The sequence below is a fragment of the Eubalaena glacialis genome, chromosome 10 (assembly GCF_028564815.1).
Source record: "Eubalaena glacialis isolate mEubGla1 chromosome 10, mEubGla1.1.hap2.+ XY, whole genome shotgun sequence".
NCBI lineage: Eukaryota > Metazoa > Chordata > Mammalia > Artiodactyla > Balaenidae > Eubalaena > Eubalaena glacialis.
Genome location: NC_083725.1, coordinates 21,770,992 through 21,788,938, shown reverse-complemented (window position 1 = coordinate 21,788,938; position 17,947 = coordinate 21,770,992). Strand labels below are relative to the sequence as shown.

At 36.9% G+C, this 17,947-nt stretch overlaps 1 protein-coding gene across 2 annotated transcripts in view; it reads right to left on the bottom strand.

Annotated features, from left to right (window-relative positions):
- Positions 1-6,240: 6,240 nt before the first annotated feature.
- Positions 6,241-17,947, bottom strand: part of FDX1 (ferredoxin 1) — a 42,837-nt gene continuing 31,130 nt past the window's right edge. The window contains exons 3-4 of one of the 2 annotated variants that reach the window (XM_061203916.1): positions 12,261-12,390; positions 6,241-7,064 (exon numbers count right to left, since the gene is read on the bottom strand). In XM_061203916.1, coding sequence (XP_061059899.1) covers positions 6,938-7,064; positions 12,261-12,390 — 257 coding nt within the window. In that variant the 3' untranslated portion in view covers positions 6,241-6,937. Of the gene's footprint in view, positions 7,065-11,559; positions 11,692-12,260; positions 12,391-17,947 lie in introns of those variants that run through there. The other variant, XM_061203917.1, reaches the window with a different exon arrangement.

Below are 17,947 nucleotides of genomic sequence, written 5' to 3'. Positions count from 1 at the left end.
ATTCTTATTTGCTTCCTTTTGTAGTTATTACAGCCTAGAAATTTTCAACTCATAACTACTTCTTGAGAATTTAATATATGTGGTTATCAATGGAATATGTCTCTAACATAAAATATTATAATAAAGCACTTCCATATTTAGTGCATTTATCAGATGGGTAGTTAAGTTTAAAATTAATCCCTTTATACATTTGTTTTTTAAAAATAACCATTCTGAATATAAAAGTCAAATAATCAAGTCTCAGTTTGCAATTCATACATAATAGGAATTCTATGTTTTAATACCTAAGGGTTGAATTTTGTCAAGAAGGAACAACCAAAAACCACACAGTGCTTTCCAGTTGACAAAGGTGTTTACATGCATCATTTTTGAATTTAAATAATTACTAAACTTTGTCCAGTGGATATTACTATACGGATGAGAGAGTAGTTTGGCTGAAGTATGGGTATCATCATCTCTACTTAACAGATATGTAACCAGAGACCCAGTAGGGTTAAGTGACTATCTCAAGATGGAACATTCATGAGGAGGCATAGCCAGGCCTCAAGCTGTCACTGTACAATTTTCTATAAATTATAAAGAATTCTCATACAAATATATAGTGATCACATGTCAAAGATTTAACTCATTAGCAAGGGGATCAGCAGAATGACAAGGCTGGTTCAAAGACATGAGAAACCGATACACAAACACACACACACACACAAACACACACACACACGCATGCACAGAGGAGAAAAAGAAGGCTGTAGTAAGACTGCAGAGATAGATACAAAACTGGATAATGCCTTACAAGGCAAGAAAACCATAACTCTTGGAGTTACCTTTTTTAGCCAACAAATCCTTTGCAACTTATCAAGCTTCTCTAAGTTACTTAACATCTAACTTCAGAGGGACTGGGTCCTAGTCAATAGTAAGTACCAAGTTAAAGTTACCTCCTCTGGAGCAGAAGTCAGCAAACTTTTTCTGTATATGGCCAGAGAACAAATACTTTAGGCGTTATAGGCCATTTAGTCCGTCACAACTACTCAACTCTGTTGTTGTAGCATCAAAGCAGCAATAGGCAATAAATAATGCATGAGACTGCCTATGTTGCCATAAGCCATTATTTACATAAAACAGGTGATGGGCTTGATTTGACCCACAGGATAGTTTGTCAACTCCCCTGCCCCAGAATATCAGATGATCCGTAGGTGCCCCAGTTAGGCAATCCTCTAAGTACAACTTTGAAGAGACCTGCAGTAATCTTTTTGCTTTATTTCCAAGTTTTAGATAATTTTTTAAAACATACCCAGGTTTTCAAACGATAACTTTTGTAGTGTTTTTCCCGCACTACATAAGACAGCTTACTTTGCTGTCTCTCTAAGGCTCATTCAGACTTTGGACTTCTGTTACAAAACAAAGTAAGGCTCTATTAAAGAACATTAAAACAAAATTACTGAGTGTTTTTCAACATGTCTTCGACTTGCTTCGTTTGGTAAGATTCTGTGACTCCCTACCCCTTTTCCACAGCCCTGAAGAATGCCCATCGGGACCAACAGGAAACATAATGCCGATGAGAACTTGCTGAGTGCTATCAGACATACAGGATGCCAGGCACTTCCAAGATGAAGCAGCACTGACTTGCAGGCGTGGTCCTAACAGTGTCACATGATTCAAAGGGATGGAATCCATGTACCACCTATACGACCTCAGCACTCAGACTTCAGGAACCAGTGACCTACAAGATGTAAAAGACCCAGCAGATGGACCTGCATTTAGCTCATTCAAAAACTGTTTCAGCCAAGGTGTTAAAAAAAAAAAGACAAAATTTCATTCTTTTTATGGCTGAGTAGTATTCCATTGTATATATACACTACATCTTCCTTATCCATTCATCTGTTGATGGGCATTTAGGTTGCTTCCATACCTTGGCTATTATAAATAATGCTGCTATGAACACTGGGGTACACGTATCTTTTTGAATTAAAAGAGTTTTCATCTTTTTCTGGTTATATGCCCAGGAGTGGGATTGCTGGATCATATGGTAGTTCTATTTTTACTTTTTTGAGAAACCTCCATACTGTTTTCCACAGTGGCTGCACCACCGACACTGTAAAAGTGTTCCCTTTTCTCCACATCCTTGCTGACATTTGTTGTGTTCTTTTTGCTGATAGCCATTCTGACAGGTGTGAGGTGATATCTCATTGTGGTTTTGATTTGAATTTCCCTGATTAGCAATGTTGAGCATCTTTTCGTGTGTCTGTTGGCCATGTGCAAGTCCTCTTTGGAAAAATGGCTATCCATGTCTTCTGCCCATTTTTTAATTGAATTGTTTTTTTGATGTTGATGTGTAGAGGGTGTTCATATGTTTTGGATATTAATCCCTTAGCAGTCATATCATTTGCAAATATTTTCTCCCATTCAGTAGGGTGTCTTTTCATTTTGTCGATGGTTTCCTTTGCTGTGCAAAAGCTGTTAAGTTTAATTAGGTCCCATTTGTTTATTTTTGCTTTTATTTCTTTTGCTTTAGGAGACGGATCCAAAAAATTTTGCAATGATTTAAGTCAAATTTTGCCATTTACAACAACAACATGGACGGACTTGGAGGATACCATGCTAAGTAAGTCAGACAAATACTGTATGGTATCAGTTACATGTGAAATCCAAAAAATACAACAAACTAGTGAATATAACAAAAAAGGAACAAACTCACAGATACAGAGAACAAACTAGTGGTTACCAGTGGAGAGAGGGAAGTGGGGAGAGGCAAGATAAGGGTAGTGGATTAAGCGGTACAAACTATTATGTATAAGCTATAAGGATATATTGTACAACACAGGGAATATAGCCAGTATTTTATTATAACTGTAAATGGACTATAAGCTTTAAAATTGTGAATCACTACACTGTACACCTGTAACTTACATTATATTGTACATGAACTATACTTCAATAAAAAAAAAAAATTAAAAAGATGGCAAGTTGAACACCGTCCTTTTAAATATAGTGGAGACTACCTGACCTCTCAAGAAAACACTCGTATGTATCCGGACTCCTGTTAAGTTAGAGTTAAGATTCAGGCACAGTGTAAGTCCTATATTGAGCTCATGTAATCTCATCAATAGCAGGTGACTGCCAAAGAGCAAAATGCTAGAAGCATAAGACCAGGTTTTGATTAATTCAACTACGTATTATATACCTACTGTGGGCTAAATACCACAAAAGAAACTGCAGTTACAAAGTTGAACACAACCCAGTCCTTACTCTTACAAAGCTTAACCTATCAGGAGAAAAATGTAGGAAGTGCCACATGTAACAAATACTAAAAAGGACAGTCTGAGAGAGGACTGGGAAAGATGAGGGAGCAGTGAAACCCAGTGGGGTAAATCAAACTGAGTGTTAATGGCTTCAGAAATGACTAGCAGACAAAGAAAGCCAGAAAGGCACAATGGCTCTGCTTAATTTTATAAATTATTACCAAATCAAGTCTAAAAATTAAATGGCAAATAATACATCCAGATAATAAGATAAGCAAATGGGAGTCAAAAGGAAAGAGGAATAAGACATTGATTAGGTTATTACTAACAGTTTTTGGAGAGGTAATGCCTCTCACTGTAAAGATCTTTCCCACCAACTTCTCTCTTAAGTTGCTTCTGGCAGACTTAAATTATCTTTTAACTTCCTATTTCTGTTGTTATAGCCACATTTATTTCTGTCTGCAAGTGATCATGCCTTCCTCCCGCCAGCTGGTTTTCTAATTTTTCAGCTTCTAGAAACTTTTAAACAGAAGAAAATCTGATAAAAATAACTTGATATCATGTGATGTGTTGACATATTAAAGGAATCCTGTTGTTGCTTAACCAAGATCATACTTCTATTCTTAAATGTTTCTCCAATAGGAAACAAAGTTTATGTGTAATATTTGAACATCTCTGAATGGTTTACACTTAGAATAAAGTTTCACAGGCTATTTTTAGAAATGTAATACAATTATTTGTCTTTTCATTTAGAGTGATGTTATCCTATACATAAGAAAGCCATTTAAGAAATTCTGATCCCAAAATGTGGTTTACCACAAAATTTCAAGTAGTTATAAAAAGGAAAAGCAATTAAAGGAGTTGTAAAAAGGAAGAAAAAGAAGAGATGGGAAAACATATACTGAATCTAAATTTCCCTTAGAAAACATTTTTCGAAGTGAAACGTAATTATTCTATTGCTGAATGACCATTATAAAAATCTCATGGATCACCATATGATACTTAAATAGTTATTTAAAAAATAGGAAAGCAGTCCTTTAAGACAAAAATTAGACAGTATTTTCACACTGAAAGTTAAGCAAAAGGTTTTGGAAATTTTTAGAATGGTTCACTTAAAAAAAAAAACAAATTCAGCAATTCTGAATTACTTATATAATTACAGGCTGGTTTTATCGGTGAAAACCAAATACAACATTAAGTATTAGCACATAACCAACAATTATATGGAGTACTATACCAAAGGAAGATGCCTTTCTTGATGACAGAATGACAGAAAAATGTAAACTAAAATTATACAGCATTGAAAGGAAACCCACCACTCTTCCCTCTGATTTAAATCAACTGTCAAATAGAAAACTGCGAGGAGTCAGAGAATAAAACAAGTGAACCATCATAACAAAGAAGACACAAGAATCTTCTGAAACACAATACAAGAGTAAAATCTAACCCCTCTTCAAAAGTTTAGAACACTGTTAGTTAAAAGGCCCGTTTTCACAGGCAATGATGTGCCAGTAAATTAACCTGAAAATAACAGTTACTGTGATGGCTTTAAAACATGTCTGCAAATTCTTTGACACCCCTCAATTCAAATGATGGGTCAGACTTGATGCCTCACTTCTAATGAAAAAAACGGGCAGAAGTGATACTGTGTGACGTTCAGCTTCTGCCAGCAATGCTTATACGCTCTCTTAGGGCACTGGCTCTCAGAAGCCAGCCACCATGTTGTGAGGAAGCCCAGGCCACGTGCAGGGGCCATACACGGGTGTTTCAGTCAACAGCCCCTGCAAGACCCCCAGCTGATACCAGCATCAACTTGCTAGTCACATGAGGGAATCATAAGCCTTCAGATGATTCCAGCACCTGGCCTTGAAGTCCTCTAGCTTAGGCCACAGACATCGTGAAGCAGAGATGAGCCACCCTTGCTCTGCACTCTCTGAATTCCTGACCCATAGAAACTGAGACAATAAAACTGCAGCAACAGGTAACTGAATACCATTACCTAGAACACACACACATCAAACATGGATTTTTTCTCAAACTGAAAAAATAACTTTTACACAAAACAATTATAGGATATATGCTCCACTTAATAAGTTTAGTAGGTTTTATTTAAGTAATACAATTAAACTTCATTAATAAGAAGCTCTCTTAATTTGAAATCTGAGACAATTAGACTAAAGTTTAGAGTCTTAAGCTGGGTGTCATCATTAAAGTGCCCTGGAAAGGAGAATTTAGGGAATCCATGAAAGAACACGAGAATATGGAAGCTAGCTAAGAGGTCAGATTGTTCTGAAGTGCTCTAAAAGTGGGACACTCTCCACAAAGAAGGCACTCGATGGTTATCAAGTGTCAGATGAACATTAGAAGCCCTGAGTTCTTCCTTAATCACTTTATACATGTTAATTAGTTTAAAAGTATTCTATTTGGCAAATTGGTCAGTTTAGTTGAAGCAAATGATTTGTGCATACATATATTTTATCTTTTCCTAATAAAAGGTGAGCTCCCTGACGGCATTCCTGATCGTGTTCATCTCTGTACCCCGATGGACATAACACAACGTTGTAGGTCCAACACCATACTTGACAAGTATTTGTGCAAATGCTCGAAGTGCACAGATGTACCTGAAGCTAACTCAACTTTATAATTCACTTTTAACTAGTTTTTTCTGCCCTTCCCCACCATTAGTCCAAACTAATGTTTTATTATACTTCCAAGAGCATACTTTGTACCCCTTTATTATCATTTACCAGTGTATTCACAGTAAAGATAAAGTACAAAGGTCTGCCATGCACAGACAGTGATATGAGGTGCTCGAGCCCACCCCCCGCCCCAGGACCGTGCCCATCGTGCTCAGTGCACACTGTGAGGCTCTGTCCTCGCCGAGGGGATGGCAGCCCACTCGCTTCCTTCTGCAGCTCAGGACAGAGAAAACCTAATCCATAAGATGTCCATTCTGTCACAGGCATTATTTTTAAAAGATTATAAAGACAGGCCATTCTGATTAGGATAAAAAAATAAAGACATCTAATTTTTAGTTTATTCCTCCAGTTCAGTCAGAACTGACACCAAACATCTTTGACAGCGCTCCATTAACTGTGCTCAGACGTACACTTTTCACTGAATCAAAATTCTGAAATACTGATTTATAAGGTCATAACTATCTTTGAAATTAATCAGCTTACTGAGCAATTAAATACACATCCATACACATTCACATTTAACTACAGCTATAAATATGATATTCCTAATTTCTCCACTTTCGATCTCAACACATAACTTGTACAAAATACAGTTCTAGTACTGACCTTCTAATTTGCTGTATGGCCCTAGACAAGCCATTTTACATCTCTGCCTCCACCACATCTAACAGAGATAATGATACCTTTTTTTAACCTATTTTATAGGTAAGTAGGCGTAAGATTTATGTGAAAACATTTTGCTAACGTTGCTAATCAAACACAGGTAAAATATTTAAGGTTTTATCATATTAACTACTTTCTAATATTTGATTTGTTTTTATAATTTAATCAAAATAAAGATGACATTCTTTCAGAACTACAAAATTCAGCAGTTACACAAGGTGAATTAAAGTAATAAATCTAGTCATAACAATAAATGCATTCATCCATGTTCTCATTTAATTACATTAAGAAATAATAATTATAAAAATAGGTAAAATGTTGTGAAAATATTCCTATTTATTCTAGCTTAGAGGAGTTCATGCCCATATCAATGGACTCTCTGGCATCAGACACAGCATCAGGTACTCGAACAGTCATATTGTCCATAGCCTTTGTCAAACAGATTTGGCAGCCCAACCGCGATCTGTATAAAAAAGGGGGGAGGTATGATTTAGTATTAAGTATATATTATTCACAAGGCAATGCAGTTACCAGGACCTTTTCTTACCCAAAGCATAGGGATTTATTTACCTTTTAAATTTCCATTAAGTAGAAAAAGATACATCCAACCCTTTCAACTAGAGGAAAACAGAATGTAAATATGAAAAACAAAAAGTGTGATATGCCAAAGCTTCATTTTAATCTTTCTACTAATTGTTTCACTGGAACTACTGCTTTTTGGTGACAGGGCTGACAAGCAATGAAATGATGAGAAGGCACAACAGTGGAGACGAGAACTGAGGTTTTAGCAATGCCAAGAGAATGACTAATCAATTCCCAGATAATTAAAACCATACAGTCTATAAAAGAAAGCTACACTTTTTAAAGCCTTTAAAACAAGAAATTTGGAATAAACGCATAGACGTAAGTCATCAATTATCAGATGCATATTTTTCCCACAATTCTAACATCTCTGAAACCAAATGCATCTTAAAATCAATGCCATCTTACAATCACAGCTACACTGTGAGGTGGCAGTCACATCAGAGGTGTCTCTTCAATTGAGTTATGGGAAGTATGTTAATACTATGTGTTCAATTTCATTACCATTCAAAATAAGTCCAAAAAGATTACAAAACAAAAATTAACAATACAGAGACCCAGCATAAATTGATATTAGGAAAGTAAATATTTGTCATTGGAAGAATAACTGTAATTCCATTTTCTTTTATTTTTTTCAGTATTATGACCAATTTTATTTATATTTTCCTTTTAAAACAGTGATGTACAAATCTGTCTAAATAGCTCTAAATCTAAGTATAAATAGCTCTTTCAATATGCATAAAACGCTAAGTGATAAGATCATTTTACACCATATTTTAATCAGCAGAGCTTTTTCTTTCTTAATGGCACATAAAAATAAATACTATATTAGTCTTATAATCAAATTGTCTTCAATTTGATGGAATGTGGTATGTAGGTCTTGGTTTTGTCAACATATTCGTCAAGCACCTGCTGAGCATCAAAAGGCATAGAACTAAATGTCAGTGGGTTTGCAAAAGAACAGCAACTCACTTCGATCCTTACTGAACACCTCTTACATGCTGGGTGCCAGGGATGCAGGGGTTAGAGCCAAACAGACCAGTGGTCCAGAATCCAGCACTGAACATGACGTGTTCACAAGCAACTTTCTTAACCCTGCCAAATATTAGTTTCCCAACCTCATCCTAAAGATGGATAAGTGGGTTCCTCACAGGACTGCCATGAGGATTAGTTGCTAATATCAGTATTAAGGCGTGAACTTTCAATCAAATAGAAGAGCTGAGACACATTTGCAGATAATTAACATGTGAGACTGTGACAAATGCCACAGAGAGAGAAAGCTGAAAGGGCTGAGGAGAAAGCACTGACTTCTGACGGGGGAGATGGTGTTTCTAATGGGCTTTGAAGGCTGGCAAGAACTTAATATTTAAAAAAAGATAAAGGAGAAAGGCATTTGAGGCAAAGCTAATAGGGATTCAAGGCATGTTTGAGGCAGTATGGGTTTTTGGCCTGGCTGCTGTGCAGGCCAGACGAGGACAGGGGAGTGATGGGCTAGAAAGGTGGCCAAGCCATGGACAGCTCTGAACACCAGTGAAGGGGTTCAGGTTTTTACTGGTGAGCAATGAGGGACCACTGGGAGGTTTCTGAGTAAGGAGTAAGTACTACTGCCATGGGAAATATTGATTGCTGATAGAAAAAAATCCCCTTTTACCAATAATTCCTATTTGTTGAATAGAATCAGCCCTGACAATACTCAATTATGCATTAAGCTCTGTCTGCAAGAGAAAAAATAAGGCAAGCCAATTTAGACAAATTCATTAGGACTGTGGTGAGCCCTAGAGAGACTGTTGGTTACTCTTGGTGTTCGTACAAAGATGAGTAGGGTAATGCTAGCCTTCAAGGAACTTTTAGTAAGGGGAACAGGACAGAAAGAGCTACCAGTGATACAGGGCAGAATAAAATAAGTGTAGTAACAGAAGAAAAAGAACTGTGTGGGGGAACACAGGGAGGCGTGGCACCGAAAGCCCTTGCTGGTTCTATAGCCCTAGAAGATAAGGCAGTGGCACTGTGGCTGTTCTCACTCCCCTACTTCCTCCTGGAAGGTCTCCGGCTCTAGGGTCTACCAGTGTAGAAAGTGTCTTACACCTCTACAGAAGGAGACGGACAGCAAGTCTTCCTTGATTTCACTATTAATCCTACAAAATCTCACACTTGTGCAAACCTTGAAGACATTTTCTCCATATACACCTGACAGCGGAAATATACTAGGTGTTACGTTAACTTTACTTCTAAAGTTTGGTTTTCAATGCAGAGAAGAAGCTTCAAATAGTAAAAAACCAAGGGTTTTGGGGTCTAACGTAACTGATTCAAACCAGGGCTCTGTCATTCTCTAGCTGTGTGGCCTTGAGCAAATCTACAAGAACTAAGCTTTGTTCTATAAAATGGTGATAATACTAACTCTGAAGATTAGAAATAATCTTTGTTAAGTTGGTAGGCATTATAGTAAGTTTCCAGCATTTGAATTAATATTGTTATAGTCAGAATGCCAACAACAACCATTTAATGAATGCTTTCTTCACCAGACACTGTTCAAGGAGCTTCACGTACATTTATTAGTTGACACGACACAACAAACCTATGAGGTAGGTACTATTATTATCCTCATTTTACAAATATGGAAACTGAGGCCTCTGTGTAGATTATCCATGGAAACTGGCAGCAGGGAGCAATGACAACCATCAAAAATAGATTCACAGATAATTCCTGAATCTCTCTACCAACCATTAATTCCAAAAACAGTTGGTGACGCCTTTTGTGAATCAGGCACTGGAGACACAATGATGAAATAAGACATGGCCCCTGCTCTAATGGGGAAAAGGAGACATATAACCAGTACAATAAGTGCCATATGAGCCCGTGTATCAACAATCCATCGTTAATCAAGGTTAAGTACACCCTAAAATAAACATTAAAATGATGCTGTTTTATCTTAAAAATTATAGACACTTACATAGCACTTAATTTTAAAAATAAACCTATGGGACTGCCCTGGTGGTCAAGTGGTTAAGACTCCATGCTCCCAATGCAGAGGGCCCGGGTTTGATCCCTGGTCAGGGAACTAGATCCCACATGGATGCCACAACTAAGAATTTGCAAGCCACAACTAAAGATCCCACATGCTGCAATGAAGATCCCACGTGCCTCAACTAAGACCTGGTGCAGCCAAATAAGTAAGTAAGTAAATAAATAAATAAAATAAACCTAAGAACTAAAGACTGAGTTTCCTTGTTTCTTTGTTTGGAAGTATATGGTACCTTAGAAATAGAAGTTTACATGCAGTTACTATCTTTGAGCAAAATTATTTTCATTCCAAATATGTCAGTGTTTTCTAAATCCTACCTGTGAAAAGCATTATACTCTTTTCTCACAAAGCATTTCTACAAAAATTCTGTGTACTTAAGAATATCAGCTATAAAATGCCATAAAAGCTATTTCCTGCTTTCCATTATCTTGTTCTAAAACTTCTGAATTTTATTATCAAAGTTCTTGGCTAGTTTACATTTACAATAGGTCTCTTGTACGTTCTCACACTCATGTACCTCTCCTAAATGCAGTTCTCCATTTCCCCTCATTTTTTTTCCTTTTCATTCATTATCTGTTACATGCGCCTACAAATTTCATCTGAATAAAAGGGCAAGCAGTTAGCTATGATTTACCCCTCACATTGAAAGAAACAATTTTCAGAACCAAATTAACACAACATTGAGTGTATTCTGTGTGTTATCCTTTAGAAAAAAAAAGGTGTTGATAGAGAATGTGGCACCTGAAGATGTGAGGGGAGACAGGCAGATGGCAGCCACAATAAATACCAATGACCTAAAAACTTTTTGAGGATTATTAGATAAGAGGGTTTATCTCAAGGATCTAATAAAATTGTGGTTACATGATACACATGAAATAAAGCTATTATTATTACTATTATTTCTTATTTTTTTAAACTATTTTTCATTAGGGCCACCAAATTACAGTTAAACACCAAAGCCAACCTTAATTAAATAAACTCTTGTTATCTTGTCCCTTGAAACAGTAAATTAACTACCTATCTTCCCTAACTCAAACCAAAAGACTAGATAATTAAAAAAAAAAATAAGGTATCAGTTGATATCTCTTGCTACTATAAACCTTACCACTTTTAAGAGTAATTCTACTGGGCTTCCCTGGTGGCGCAGTGGTTGAGAATCTGCCTGCCAATGCAGGGGACACGGGTTCGAGCCCTGGTCTGGGAAGATCCCACATGCCACGGAGCAACTGGGCCCGTGAGCCACAACTACTGAGCCTGCGCGTCTGGAGCCTGTGCTCTCCAACAAGAGAGGCCGTGATAGTGAGAGGCCCGTGCACTGCGATGAAGAGTGGCCCCCGCTCGCCACAACTGGAGAAAGCCCTCGCACAGAAACGAAGACCCAACACGTCAAAAATAAATAAATAAATTTATTAAAAAAAACACAAAAAAAAACCCATTCACTGAGTCCAGTTGACCTCCTTTGTTGTCCTTCTTGACGTCCTCCTTGCTTTGCCATTTAAAAAAAAAAAAAAAGAGTAATTCTACTTATTAATAACAAGAATAAGCTCTGATTAATTTACTTTAATGTACAGTTAGAACTAGAAGTACTCATTTTAACATAATTACTATTATATATTAAGTTTTTTTAAAAATTGTGTTCTCTCAAGTAGGTAAAATTTTCCATTATAATTTCTTTCAATTATCAAATCTGTCCTTCAAGAATACCATAAAAAGCATTAAATTTAATCCCAACTCATTAAATTGTGATAAATATTAATTCCTGGAATAAAAATAGATGAAAGAAGATTTATTAGGATTTAGAACTTATGCTTCTAATACTTCCAATTAATTTTTTTTTTACTTTTGTTAAAAGTTTCATAAGGGTTAAACTGTAGAATACATAAGAGAAATGTCACATATTTGATATTCAAAGTCTGTGACTGTTATCTATCTACACTGGGAGAACCCTATTACATGCATGCATATTACATGTCTCTGGTCAGAGACAGACATGAACTAATAAAACTTTTATCCTCCTAGATTATTATCACAACGGAAGTGGTCCAAAAATCTTACCTATCTGTTAGTCCATATGCCAGATCAAGCATGTCATTCTCCTCATCACTGATTGCTTCTAATTTCTCAAATATGTGCTGTTCAAAGATGAGGTGACAGGTGGAGCAAGCCAAGGTTCCCTCACATGCACCTACAAAAGCAACAAACATTGACTATGCTCCCCTCTACATTCAACACAATTCAAAATTGACTTGAATTAATTAAATAATTTCTAAATTTAAAAATCAGCATTAGCATACATCAATGATAGGCCTTTATTTCTGAATGATAATGAGAATTAGGGACAACCCCCCCCATACCCAACACACACACACACACACACACACACACACAGAGTTTGAAATCACTTTCAAATATTATTTTTAAAAGGTATGAACTAGATGCTGTGAGGGGAAACATAAAAATACAAATCCTAATACCAAAGAGCTTACAAGTTAATAAACTCAGATATGCATACATACAAAAATGTATGCATTTTAAACTTATATAGTAATGATTTATATAACAGCTATGCAAGTTACTTACCTTTTCCTGGAGAGCGCAACACAATTTATAAAGCCTCACAGTATATAAGAGGAACCAGAAAGTAACCAAACCAACATCTAAAGTTAAATATTTTTCCCTCTCAATCTCTCCGTATAATCAGGACAGAATCAAATAAGTCACTTTAAGAGTCACATTGGTTAGGGACTTCCCTCGTGGCACAGTGGTTAAGAATCCGCCTGCCAATGCAGGGGACACGGGTTCGACCCCTGGTCCGGGAAGATCTCACAGGCTGTGGAGCAACTAAGTCTGTGTGCCACAACTACTAAGCCTGAGCTCTAGAGCCCACGAGCCACAACTACTGAGCCCATGTGCCACAACTACTGAAGCCCACGCACCTAGAGCCAGTGCTCTGCAACAAGAGAAGCCACCGCAGTGAGAAGCCCGCACACCGCAATGAAGAGTAGCCCCCGCTCGATGCAACTAGAGAAAGCCCACGTGCAGCAACTAAGACCCAACGCAGCCAAAAATTAACTAATTAATTAATTGAAAAAGATTCTTTGTACATTAAAAAAAGAGAGTCACACTGGTTTAAAATAAAGAGAGAAGAATATTTCTCCCGTTCCATGTTTTTAAAAGTCACTAATTTAACAGTTATTTATTGAGTGCATATTAATATGCCAGGGACTGTGAAAAGGGAACTGAAAAGTCATCTAGCCCAACTAAACTATGAATCTGCTCTGCAACATCCTTTTCCCAGGGGTTACCCAGCTTTTGCTTGAAAACTTCCTGACAAAGAAATCCTCACTGCTTAAGCCAGCCAATTTCACACTCGGCTTCTAGTGAGCTAAAAGTCTGTCACTCTGTAACTTTCCACCTACTGCTCCAATTCTATCCCATGAAGTCAAATCCTTTTTTTCTCCCTGGCTCTACCGAGGTATAACGGACAAATAAAATTGTAAGATATTTAAAGCATACACCGTGATGATTTGATATACGTATACACTGTGAAAGGACTCCTCTCATTTAGTTAACACATCTGTAATCTCATATATTTACTTATTTATTTTTAGTGAGAACATGTAAGTTCTACTCTCTCCGCAATACAGTGCTATCACTGCAGTCACCATGACTTACATTAGATCCTCAGTCCTTAATCATCTCAGAGCTGAAATTTTATACCCTTTTACCTATTCACCTCCCTATTTCCCAACCTCCCCCAAGCCCCTGGCAACCACTTTTCTATTCTCTGTTTCTATGAGTTTAGTTAGTGAATCCTTCTAAACAATAGCTGCTCATATATTTGAGAATGTTCTTTCTTCTCCAGGCTGAGCGTACCCAGGCCCTCCAAATTTTTCTTACGTAATGACATAGTTCTAAATCCCTTCCCTCAGTCTGGTTGGGCTTTTCTTAAAATATAGCATCCAGAAGAGGACCTGACAAAACAGAATCATCCAGAATCATGTTCTCATTAAATTCTACCTAAAAAAGTTATTCTGGTTTGTTTCTGAATAATATTTTTTAAAGCCACTATACAACTGTAAAGATTATAGAGTCCTAGGAGTAACTTCAGTTTGATTTAGATTCTTTTGGTCAATAAACACTATATAAAATATTAATAGAACTACTATCAATAATTAGTGAACTTCTTAATTTTCCTCGGAACAAATTTATCATTTTAACAAGAGTTGTTCTTTTATAAGTTAAACATTTGTTACTCATATTTTATTTTTTAAAACATCAAGAAAGGAGAGGCTTCCTTAAACATTCATTTTTATTAAATCTCATTCAAAGCAGTAACAAGATAAGGCACAGAGACACCATATAGTGATGCACAGGGGTCATAAGCATGGACTCGGGAGCCAGATTCCCTGGCTTCAATCCCAGCTCCATTTTTTACTAATGGCATCACCTTGGGCCACTACACCCTCCTGCCTTAATTTCTTCAATAGTAACTGTACCAACCTCACATAATAGTTGCAAGAATTACATATGAGTGTGTACTTAACATAGGTACTTGCAACCACAACTGACTGGTAGAGAATAAGAACTATTCAAGTGTTGGTAATTATTATGATTTGGAAGTTATAAGAAAACTTAAGTCATTCAACTTTTTTAAACGTAAGAGTAAGAATTAAACCCAAGAAGTTAAATGAATCAACTATGAATTCCTGCCACTCAATAATCTAATTCACTTTACGTGAATATTAAATATATAAACATTATATATACATATATTCAGTACATTTATGTAGTACACAAATATATACCCACACCAACTGGTTATTTGAACAAGCACTTTCCTTTTCTATTTTTGTATAAATTTGAGGCATTTCACAGAAAAGGGTAAATGGATATATTTAACTTAAAAAGAAGTAAGCTGCCTCTGCTTAAAAAAATACAGATAGGTAGGTAGGTAGGAAGAAAGAAAGAAAGGGAAGGAGAGAGGGAAGGAAGGAGGGAGGGAGGGAGGGAGAGAGAGGGAGGGAGGGAGGGAGGAAACCCCTGCAGTAAAAGGAGAACTGGTGTAGTACAACCCTGAGGCCATCTGGGCTCTAGATGAATCTGCCATACTGTCTGCTGTGTCCTGGGCAAGCCTCTCAAGGGCCTCGGTTTTCTTCTCATCTGTACCACGAGAGACTGAAGCAGGTGATATCTAAGGGCCTGCTCTCTCTAACATTTTATGACTCCACAAAGAAGAATTACAGTTCTTAATGGATTTGTTCCCTAGTATTCAATATATATATACTAACTTTGTTTTCTGTTTTTATCTCATCAATACCCAATCCAGACAAACTCAAAACTAAAATGGCAAATCGCTCTGACGATACTATGGGACAAAATTCAGGAAATCCAGCATCTTTTGTCTTAAAAAGTACGTAAAACCTCCTTATAAAATATACCAAGCAACTCTCCTAATTTAAAAAGCTTGTAACTTCCCTTCATAGTTTTATTATTAAAAAAAGACAAATTCTGAGAACCGCAAGCCATGTGTAACAGAAGATGCAAGAAAAACTAAACTCACAGTCCAGGGCGGGATGCGGCGCTAGGGGCTATAGAGGCAGACAGGGGACCAAGCAGGGAGGTCTCTCATGCTCTCCTAAGGAGCTTGAGCTGTCCTATAAGCGCACTCCCTGCTTCCTGACACGGTGGGTAAACTAGCATGCTCGTAGTGGGTGGGTTGACACAGAGATGTTTCTGGCCAGGGGTTATGAGCACCTGTCACTTCACTGCCCCTCTCCTGGATCCAGCCCCTGGAGGACAGTGGTTGCTGTTGAAGTTACGGGAAGCTTCTAAGGGATTCTGAGTAGGAAAGTGACATGGTATGTTTATTTTGGATAGATCTTGCTGGTGCCTGTGTGTAACGGATGGATTTGACATGAACAAGACAGAAGCAAAAGTCATGAGATTTCACCAAGGAGGAGGGGGAAAAAGAAGAAAAGAAGGATAAGAAACTGAGAGAGTCAAGGAGAGACCCGCCCCCTCCAAGAAAAGGAGTCAAAATACAAATGTGTCAAATGGTAGAGAGAGAACCAGAAAAGTGTGACATCAGAAAAGCCCAGGAAGAAGAGAGTGCATACAATATGGTCTCAATCATCTCGGAATGCAGAGTAAAGTTCACATGCTAATAAATCCCTCCAGAAAATTTAGGACATTCCTTTTTTTTGCCACCTGGTCAGTCAAAATGAAGAGTTACCATCCGTGTTCCAGCTCTTCGCTTTCTTCCCTAGGAAACCTCAATTCTTTTAACCTTCTCTTAAAGGCTTTATTTTCATTCTCTAATAATTTTCATTGCTCCTCTCAGGAACCTTGCCAATTATTTCCACATCTTGCTTAAGTTGCCAAGTTCAGAGCTGAAGAGAATATTCTAGTAAGAATTTGACAAATGTTGAATATATACAGAAGATTAACTTTTGGTTCCTACACTCAAGTTCCTATTATACATTCTAGTCCCATATTTATTCTTTGGATAAACACACCATGCTCAGGATTCCTCCTTATTTTACAGTTCCTTTCAAACTTTTTCTATCACAAGTTGTCAACAGGTATGCTTTTCTTATTCTTTGTACTAGGAAGAAACTTAAATATAATAGAAACTTTAAAACTCAGAATGAAATCAACTCAGCATGCATAAGATGGCTACCACTGAACCAGAGACACATATGGTCATATAGTGGTACAAGTATCACTACAGAAAAAAATCTGGAGCAAAGATTTACAAACCCTGTGGATAGTACTTATAAGAAGAAATAGTCAATCCTGCAAAACTCCAAAATAATAAGACAATCTGAGCAGTTTTTTGGAGGGTTTTTTTTTTTTTAGATTTAAACTATATGTTCTATAAAAAAGAAAAAAATTTTAGAGAACAGTGAAGACATGTCTCTGAAAAGGTATTAGGAGAAAAAAGATTTTAAAAGTGAGCCTAAAATTGTGAGAAGAAAACTTTAAGAGTTACTCCGTTTTGTTTTTGTTTTTTTCATCTCATGATTTCATGATGGGTATTTCTGCCAATTTGTTTGTTTCCTGGTCTTGTAATTAGAGGGAGCTCCCCGATTAATAAGCATCTGACTTTTGCCTTTTTGGTATACAGGTCTATGAATCTTAACACATGTACAAGTTTGTGTACCCACTACCATAACCAGGATACAAAATAGGTTCATCATCCAAAAGAAACTCCCCTGTGTTGCTGTGCCTTTGGAGCCACAGCCTGCATTTCTATACAGTAACAACGAACCACAAAGACAAATTAAGGAAAACAATTCCATTTACAATCGCATCAAAAAGAATAAAATACCTAGGGGTAAATGTACCTAAGGAAGTAAAAGACCTGTACTCAGAAAACTATAAGACACTGATCAAAGAAATTAAAGACAACACAAACAGATGTAAGCATACACTGTGTTCATGGGTTCAAAGAATTAATATTGTTAAAATGACCATACTACCCAAGGCAATCTACAGATTCAATGCAATCCCTATCAAATTACCAGTTTTTCACAAAACTAGAACAAAATTTTTTTTAATTTGTATGGAAACACAAAAGATCCCAAAGAGCCAAAATAACTTGAGAAAGAAGAACAGAACTGGAAGTATCAATCTCCCTGACTCAGACTATACTACAAAGCTACAGTAACCAAAACAGTATGGCACTGGCATAAAAACAGACACATAGATTAATGGAACAGAATAGAGAGCCCAGAAAC